Source organism: Montipora capricornis, chromosome 1, assembly GCF_036669925.1.
Source record: "Montipora capricornis isolate CH-2021 chromosome 1, ASM3666992v2, whole genome shotgun sequence".
Lineage (NCBI taxonomy): Eukaryota > Metazoa > Cnidaria > Anthozoa > Scleractinia > Acroporidae > Montipora > Montipora capricornis.
The window spans coordinates 15,565,306-15,575,305 of NC_090883.1; the positions used below are offsets into that span (position 1 = coordinate 15,565,306).

Sequence of the window (10,000 nt, forward strand, 5' to 3'; positions counted from 1 at the left end):
GTTAGCTGACAGTATAATATTATGCAGGTATCATTACAAATTATTACGAATTGGCTTTTTTTTTTCTTATCTAGTGTCAGGTAGAGATTGAATTGTAACATGTAGCAGTTTTCAACTTCTTGACAAAATTGATTGTTTCAACTCATGATCACTGACTGTAATGTTGAATTATCAATTACAAACAAATTTTCAATGTCTTGTTAACTCACCAGGAGGAGAGAGATCTTAAGAGACAAACCAAAGTGACGAAGCAATTTAAGAGCAATGCTGTGGACCAAAAGTAAGATGGCAAGTAAAAATGAAAATAAGTTAAGCCAAAGCTGTTTACTGACATGTGCAGGGTACTCCCATGAGATCTAAAAGAGGGCCAAATTGTGGTTTTTTACGAGCGAGTCTGTATTTGTTTTCTCAAGTCTTAGATAAGTCCATTTGATGGTTACAGCCCCTCGTGTAACCATCAAAGAGGCAAGTTTAATTATAATAAAAGTAATTATTAACCATCTGTATTAGTTGTTGCACAGAAAACGCACCAAACGATTACAAATATTCCCCCATATTTGTACAGTAGGGAAGGCTTTGACTAGTTGAAATGCCGACGTTTGCCTTGCTCTTGTCACCAACAAATCTGTCACCAACAAATCTGCGCACAACAGGAAATCGCGTTGCACAGGAAACGCGACGCGACGTGGTAACTTACTTTTGAGCGGTACTGTATTGCAAAAAAGTTGGATATTAAATAGCTTATTAGATATTTTGGTGTGTAGTATCGCTGAGTTTTTCTACCTGTTGTTTGTATTTTGACTCGCCCTAATGGGCTCGTCAAAATACAACACAACTCTTAAAAATACTCAGCGATACTACATATACTGGTTTATTACATTTTTTAGATAGAGTGTATGTGATGATTGGCTAACAGTATGGCCCTGATAATTTACTGATGGGGCATCCTTTTTAATAGACCACTTTCATAAATGGCAACCTACTTTATATTCTTCTGTAGTTATTTTAATTAGACCTACTGCCCTCGTTTTGAAACAAATATTCTTTTGAAATTGGCTCGTCGTAGCGAGGCTAGTAGGGCTTATTAGCATTAAAACAAAAGAATATTTTATTTGACCTCCATTATAAAAGAGGTCTATAATCAGTAGATTGGACATATTTTCTTCTTTTTCAGATTTGTTGATGAGAATGAGAACCTTGAACGCCATCTTGGAAAATTTCAACGCAATGTTGATCATCCTTTGAAAAAAAGAAATCTTTCACCTGTTGCTAGTAATAGTGACATTGAATCAGGCATAACTCAGTCAGAGAATAGTGCTACAGTCAATACAGTTAGTGGAGATTCTCTACCCACATCTACTGAGAGAGGACTTGAGAAAGATTGGTTGAATGAACCCAAAACTGATGTTATGCAAAACATAAAGGAGATCAGAGTCATGGAGGATAAATATCTGGTATGCAGTTCAACAGTTAACTTGTAAAGGATAAAATTATTGTACTCAAAATTTAGATTTGAGTACAGTTGTGTGAGCTTGTTTTCAATTCTGAACATAGTCATTAGATGTGAATTCAAATGTTTTTTTTTTCAGGTGCAAATTGCTCAAAAAGTCAATTGTGTCAGTGTAATTATTATGTTGCTGCTGTGATTCAGAGCACTTAACGATTTGTTAACCAATATGCACTCCAAATCTTATCTACCATTAATTATGTATCACTAAGAGATAACTACCGAGAACTGAGGTTTTAAACCACACACATCCCAAGGGATGTAGATGTTATTTGAAAACCAACTTTAATATACATGTAGCCACCCCTAAAAGCAGAGCTCCTGGGTTGTTTGCATTTGGTTGAAAACATGGGTCCTCAGAGACCTATGAAACTAATTAACTTTCCTGGACTTACTTATTTATAGCAATGTCGCTTAGAACATCTCATTTTAAGGTTATAAAATAGGCTTTTTCAGTTTTAAAAGAATCAGCATAAATACCTAGGACTTTTCAGAAAGATAACCATAAGTACAAAAATTTGCAAAAATTTTGTTCTGGAACAAAAATTTGAAAAAAAAGTTTTTTAATTTAGTGTACCAATATTTCCACAAAATTTGGCTAAAAGAGAAGAAGCCGTGAATTTTTTAGAATTTTTAAAATTATGTGTCAACACGTCATTTCTCCATGACGACAAACAATGGCAATTGTGTTTTGCATAATTAATTACGCTGAGGACTTCGATGGGCAAAATTATAGTAACCAATTCCCACTGGGCCCCTCACATTGTTAAGTTATGGTAAAACAAGTCGACTGTGGAGGTGAGAGGGAGCAAGAGCCCCAGGAATGCAAGTGTGAAAGTCATCGCTGATCCATGAGACCTCCAGCAATTCACGAAAACACAGAGTACACGCGGATTGGGAAACTCAATTTATATGTGGGCAAGGTCAGCGGCATAACATGTCACCACCAAAAACAACCGGGCCCGTGGAATAGAAAATTAGGGTGTTTGATCGTGCAGGCCCAGGTGAGTATATTAACTAACTCCCACTGGGCCCTCACTCGCAATCACCCTGGGCATCGTTAAGTTATGGGAAATGACGCGACTCCTATGGTGGCCAATCACTTAAGCCCCAAGATAAAAAGGGCGAAGCCAAGACCAAAAAACAATAAAATGCAGGGGGAAGTCTTGTTGCTCTCCCAAAACTCAAAAACAGTTTACGAAATAAGGCAAAATGTGCAAGTATGAACATAAACAAATTACTGCAAAGTACAACAGGAACTAAAATGTACAATTAACGAACAATCAAGTGAAGCTATGATCTTCGCAGTTATGAGCGCAATTTTTACAATTGCGTAGAGAAGCCTGAAAAATTCAGGACTTCAACGGGGTTTGAACCCGTCACCTCGCGATTCCGGTGCGACACTCTAACCAACTGAGCTATGGAGCCACTGACGTTGGGAGCTGGTCATTTGTGGGTTCTAATGGTCCCGTGAGGAATGAATCAATGATGAAATGGTATATGAAATGAATCATATATGAACTGCGGATGTGAAATCAAGTGAAGCTATTATCTCGCAGTTATGAACGCAATTTTTACAATTGTGTAGAGACGGGTTCAAACCCCGTTGAAGTCCTGAATTTTTCAGGCTTCTCTACGCAATTGTAAAAATTGCGTTCATAACTGCGAAGATCATAGCTTCACTTGATTTCATATCCGCAGTTCATATATGATTCATTTCATATTCCATTTCATCATTAATAAACAAACACTTGAAAGATCGGATTGGAGGCGACGTCTTTTAAGTCCACTAAGACCCTTGGAAAAAGCACAGGAAAGCTGGGCTAAATGCAAAATATAATACTGCCAAAGAAAAGGGAAACCAACCGCATGACAAGCCCCAAAACATCCTGTCCAAGACAGAGTTAAGGTTTTAGATAATCTGTTTCGCGACAAGCCAGAATTCAATAGAGAAAACATGCTTTATGGACAACACAAGCTGTTATCAGACATAATACAAAAGTCAATAAAGCACCACCGCATAGGAGACAAAAAACTACTAGTGAGAAGCTAAAGGGCAGTTATGCGCCAAGTGGCCCACTTTACTACACAAAATCAATGCCACCCATCTCTCCTCCTTCCCTTCTTTCTTTCTTTCTTTCCTTTTTTCTTCTTTCCTACCTTTCTTCCTCCTAGGACGAACACGAAAAGGATGCCAATGCCAATATGTGACAAAAATAAGAACGCAAAACAATAACAGCAAAAGCAAAAGGGCTGGCAAGAAAGCGAAATGATAAAATTCTGAACGAGTAGCGAACCAAACAAACAAACCTGAGCTAAAACAGAAAAGAAAACCAAACCTTGGATTTGGAAGCTTGTTGAGCTTGGTGGGCTTGCCCTGGAATGGGCTGGTAAGGGTTCGCAGCTTGAGGAGCATCAACTGGAGGATGAGCCAGCACCGGAGCTATGGCAGATTTGTCAGGCTTCTCCACGCAATTGCTCAAATTGCACTCATAACTGCAAGGATCACAGTTTCACTTGATTACATATCCGCAATTCAATATATGATTTATTTCATTTATCATTTCATCCTTGATTCATTCATTCATCATGGGAACATTTGAACGGTACGTATTCCATGGGAACCCACAAATGACCAGCTCCCAACATCAGTGGCTTCATAGCTCAGTTGGTTAGAGCATCGCACTGGCATCGCAATGTGACAGGTTCCAACCTCGTTGAAGGCCTGAAATTTTCAGGCTTCTCCACGCAATTGCTAAAATTTGCATTCATAACTGCGACGATCATAGCTCTAGAGGATAATATTTGGATAACAACATTACATTGTGGAGCATTATTTTCTGTACAGATATGCATGTGATATGGGAATTACCTTTTTTTTTCTTTGACAATTAATTAGTTTTGGATCTTGTTTACCAGTGCATGTATCTTGATATCCGTAGTTTAAAGGTAGTTCAGTTGTGTTCTCCAGGTGCATTAACCATGATGGACAAGACTAGCATGAAGAGCTTTTTGTGACTCAAAATCACTTTTCGCCAGAAAACCGAGAACTCAATCATACACAGATTTTATTCTTGATAAAATGAACAATATATTTAAGAGCGCGTTCTTTTGGTACGATTCCGGAATAGGAATACTCGGGATAGACGGTATTCTTGTTCTTTTGGGACCGAATCCGTTTTCGAAATGAATGGAATATTCTTCCGTTCATTCTTCTCCCAATAGCAGAATGAACAGAATTTTAATGGTTTACATGGGTGGAATATAGCACTTCACATTACCCTCAAAATATTTTTTTCAATTGAGGCAACATCAAGAGGAAAAGCGTATTGGAATGCATTTGCACTAGGCAGAGCACTTACAAGTACATGAAGCAAACTGAAAAGTCGAGGAAACCGCCTTAAACCTGTACTTATGGTCATATTTCAACATTTAGTGTTGCAGACTTTCAGGAAACCTTTTTTAGTCGCCATGCCAACACAACTGGTGCATGCCCAGTTGATATTCTGCGTATTCTGTTATTCCTGATCCAGAATAGCCAGGATATTCCCAAAAGAATACACCCTTAGACTGATGCAGAAATCTCATGTTTAGAAGATTTATTTTCAATAAGAACGTGGTTAAACAGAAGACACTGATTGAATCGTCCAAAATTTCTAGAGTCAAAAGAAACATTTTGATGATCAACAACTTGAAAAGAGGAAGGAATCTTGAATAGTGAGTGATATGTGTGTTAACGCAACATGGGCAGTCCGCATATGGTGTGAATGGGCGGAGGAGCAAAACGAAATGATGGAAATCATTTAGAGACAGTGGATTACTTCCTAGAGTGAATCTTGATGTTCTTAACGTCACTTAATTATTATGTAAAACTTGATGGATGCACGCTAACCATGAACCAATCGTTAAGTAGAAACTAGTCAGATTATAGGTGTTTGATTCTATTTGGTATGAGCAATGTTCATTTGGAAGCAATTGCGACCTTACTCGTACAATACCCTGAAGGCAGGCATTTATCTGTATAAATCCCTTTAACCAAGAATTTATCTGTATAAATGCCGAAGTTCATATCCCAGAGTTCGATTCATCGGCGCCATCTTCCCTGTCACATTATCAAGCCTTCCCCAGATTTAATATTCCACAAGGTTGTACGTAAAAGAAAGCTGGGTTGTTAAATAACAAAGGAAAATTGTCAATCCTTTTATAATAATAATTAGAGGCTTAAAAAGTGCTTAGTGCTAGGGAAGGGCACTCCAAAATCACCATATTTGATCAAAACAACCAACCTGTTTAGGGAATATCATTATTATGAGAATGAGCTGAGAAACACACAGGGATGTCTGAAGGAGCTAACCAGCTAACTAATTGCACTGCCTGAGAGAAACCTTTGAGTTCAGTGACTGAATTAAGATCAGGAAAACCCACATTGTTGCACCTAAAGACACATCATTCTTGAGAATCAGAGTTTATTTTAGGCCCATTTAAACGTCACATTTCACATGTGCCAAATCTAATGCAAATGAGAAAAATCTATTGTTTTCGCTCATTTGCATTAGATGCAGCCATGTGAAATGTGACGTTTAAAGTGGGCCTTGATAATTTATACACACTATATTTTGTAATTCCTTTTTGCAGTCTAAATTAGCCAGTATAAATAAATACCGTAATACTCTTTGTTTGTCCCTCCAAAAGTTTGTATGAGTATTGTTTTTATTTTCTCTTGGGACTTACAATAATTAATGCATGATTGTCCTAAGAGAAACTGGAAACAATGCCTTTCCAAAATTTTGGAGGGACAAACAAAGAGTATTATGGTATTTTTGGTATTGGCTTATTGCGTTGTGCATTTCTGCGGTATTTGCGCTTCACATAAAAATGTTGTTTTCTGTCAAGTTAAGCCATGTTGGAGAGGGTTTTTGGGTACAAATAATTGTCTTCATTAAAAAATGATTGCCCTTTTTCAGTTTTTAGTTTGTGTGTTATGCTTTTTCTTAAATTTTAATACTCTATTCTATATTAATATTAGATAAACCTGTTGTGATGCCGTTCTCAATCCTTCCCCGATTAATTTCTGATTTTACTCAGTCTGCAGAGAAACAGCTGAAGGATTCGAAAAAGTTGATCAGGCTTCTAGAAAGTGAGAACACACATTTGAAGATGGAGTTGGAAACAAGGTGATTGATACTCGTATAAGTAAGACATTGTTCTGTAAAATCTTGATGGTGATTATGTAAAGCATATTGATGGTCTTTACAGAAGGTTTCACAAAACTTTTGACAGGTGGTTTGCGAGTTTCGTTTTAAATTCCCAAAGTCGGCTTCAAATGTGTGAATTTCATGACGTAAATGTCAATCAAATTGAAACAAACTTGGGAATTTCGCGCCAAACAACTTGGGAATGTAGCGAAGTTTGTCAAGATAAGGAAGATTCATTAAAAAAAATACATTGTCCTTGGATCAGACGCTGCGCAAGCTGCTACAGTGTAAATACTGGATAAGTCTATTATCATTTTGAAGAGTCAATGATTCCTGCGGAATAAAGCTAACTTTCTTCAGCTGCAGCTAATCGATGCACGCGATGGGACTTTTTCGGGCAAACAAACCTTATTCTCTACCAGTTTGTTTTGGGATACTGGACTTGGTAGTTGCAAATATCCACATTGTCAGTGCACACTGACCTGTGGTGAAATTTCCTCCTTTGTTGGCTTTGATATTCCCTCTTTTTCATTTTCTTAGCTCGATATGTCAGACATCCTTTCCTTTCCTCCCATTTTTCACAGCGCCTCTCTCGTTTCAAACTTTTATTTGTGCATACTAATTTAACCACAGGTCCAGGTAGTAAAATACTACATGTAGAAACATACCTCACTTTGCTATCTGACGGCGAAAGATGCAATTGTTGTCGAAGTCCATTATTCGTCACTTTTAAAATTCCAGATACCGGTAATTATTAATTTTTTACTGCTTGTGTTGTTTATTGAGTTGATGTTCCATTCTTGAACTCATAAGGGTATAAATTATTTTGTTTAAAGATCCAATAAAACTCCATTCTTGTTACATCGGCTTTGCCGCCATTGCTGGTACTGTGTCTTCCGGATAAAATCTACACATTTCTACAACCCCCTGAAACCTAGCAAAGATACGCCAAAAAGACTCTAGGCACAAAGACAATACTTAGCAGGGGAGTGACAACTATTCCATTTACCAACACAGGGAAAAATAATAAAACGGAGAAATCCCATTCATATTCTGACTGGATTGCCATGTATGGCAACCCAGCAGTGGCGGATTTTTGTGAGAGGAGATAATACTCCTTACCATGCTACTTGTGGCCCAAAACACAACAAAGTAAACATTGATTTTCTTCTGGGTGTATAATAATCCCGCAATAAAATATCCCACCATCTACATAGGCTATGTTTACACCTTTTCAAACGTGTGTGTTACGAGTTCGTATGTTTGAGGAAAGGTAGCTTGCAAACTAAACTGAACGCAGGGTTGTCGGAACAACAACAAGAAGATTTATTCCAAAAATGAACGTAGTTTCCACGGAGTAAAACTCTAAATAACTCGTACTCAATAAACCTACACGGCCTCCGCCAACTTGAATGCACACAGCTTCTGTCACACTTGACTAAACACGGTTAACGCCAACTCTCTTCGCTTGTGAAAAACTAGTTAGAAAAACACTCCGCTTGGACTCGTCTACTTATATACTCTGACAAGAAACTTCTAGAACTTTCTAAATTAGTAATGAATCTAATTATAGAAAGATTACAAAACACACCGATTTAGAAACGCTTACGCACGAACCTAAAAATAAACAAACTACGAACTCTCGCGAAGCTTCTAGACAGTAACGCTTGTCACGCAATACTATTTTTCGTAACATAACCCCCTCTTGAGAAGAAATTTCCTAAATTTCTACTAACAACGAAAAATTAGTTAGATAGTACCAACTGAGGAGGCAGTCCAGTGTCTCTTAAGTTATTCCTCTACTCTGCTTAGATAATCGGCTCCTACATTCTCAGATCCTTTGATAGCCTCAACTCTGAAGTTATAACTCTGAAGAAACATAGCCCAACGCATTAGGCGTCCATTAGCAAACTTCGCACTGTTCATGTACTTCAATGGCTCGTGATCTGTTTGTAGCACAAAGGGAACTCCATACAGATAAAGATGAAACCTTTTGAATCCCCACACAATGGCTAAACACTCTTTCTCGATGGTTGAATAATTGCGCTCCGCACTTGACAATTTCTTACTTGCGTAGCAAACGGGGAATAGCTTGCCATCATGTTTCTGCATTAATACAGCGCCAATATCACTGTCGGAAGCATCAGTCTGCAGAAAGTAGGTTTTCCTTGAATCTGGCAGTCGAAGGACTGGTTCCTTTGTTAGGAGGGCCTTGATGCTCTGATAGGCTTTCTCCTGTGCCTCACCCCATTCAACTTTGTTAGGTTGGCCTTTACGCGTGAGGTCTGACAGCGGGGCTGCTAATGCTGCGAAGTTAGGAATAAAATCTCTGTAATATCCAGCCAAACCCATGAACGATCTTATCTGCTTCTTAGTAGTTGGTCTTGGAGCATCTCTAATCTTCGTCACGTTATCTTCATGAAGACCAATTAACCCTTCCTCCAAACGGTGACCAAGAAAATCAACGGTGTTGACTCCAAAAAGACATTTAGTCGGTCTTATGGTCATTCCAGCAGCTAATAATCTTCTAAACAGCACTCGAAGCACCTTAATGTGCTCTTCCCACGTACGGGTGTGAACCAAAATGTCATCGCAATAAAATTCAACGTTGTCTTGTCCACGCAATAGCTTCTTCATGGCTCTCTTTAAGGTCGCTGCGGAGTTGATCATACCAAACGGCATCTTCAGGAATTCATACGATCCGTCAGGCGTCACAAAAGCGGTCTTCGGTATATCCTCCTCAGGAATAGAAATTTGCCAGTAGCCCTTGCTCAGATCAATTCTGGTAAAATACTTGTCACCACTCAACTTCTGGAACAAATGCTCAGCAGTTGGCATAGGCTCAGGATCAAACACGGTTAACTTGTTCAGTTTACGATAGTCCACGCACACACGATTTGAGTTGTCTTTTTTCTTAACAACTACAACAGGCGAAGCATACGGCGAACTTGATTCTCTTATGACTCCCATCTTCATCATGTCTGTAATATCCTTCTTCAGCGATTCTCTTAAGCTATACGGTACTGGGTATGGTCTTGATCTAACTGGTTGGTCGGATGTAAGCTTGATATGATGCTGAGCCAAACTTGTTGTGCCTGGGGCTTCTGTGAACAAGCTTTGAAACTCATTTGCAAGATCCATGAACTCTGCTCTTTGTTCATGAGAAAGGTTGTCTCCTATGGTCACATCATTGACTGACTCTTTCGCGACATAACCACCAATCTCCAGAAAATCAATACTATCCACAGGGTCAGCTTCTTCTACTTCGCTCTCAGCATGTTCGTTCTTACAAATATTA

At 38.5% G+C, this 10,000-nt stretch overlaps 1 protein-coding gene across 2 annotated transcripts in view; it reads left to right on the forward strand.

The window, feature by feature from the left end:
- LOC138059368 (centrosomal protein of 70 kDa-like) overlaps positions 1 to 10,000 on the forward strand; it is a 49,207-nt gene that overhangs the window by 16,280 nt on the left and 22,927 nt on the right. For both annotated transcript variants that reach the window (XM_068904991.1, XM_068905066.1), the window contains 3 exons: positions 213 to 280; positions 1,175 to 1,454; positions 6,593 to 6,681. In XM_068904991.1, the coding sequence (XP_068761092.1) occupies positions 213 to 280; positions 1,175 to 1,454; positions 6,593 to 6,681 (437 nt within the window). The remainder of the gene's footprint in view (positions 1 to 212; positions 281 to 1,174; positions 1,455 to 6,592; positions 6,682 to 10,000) is intronic.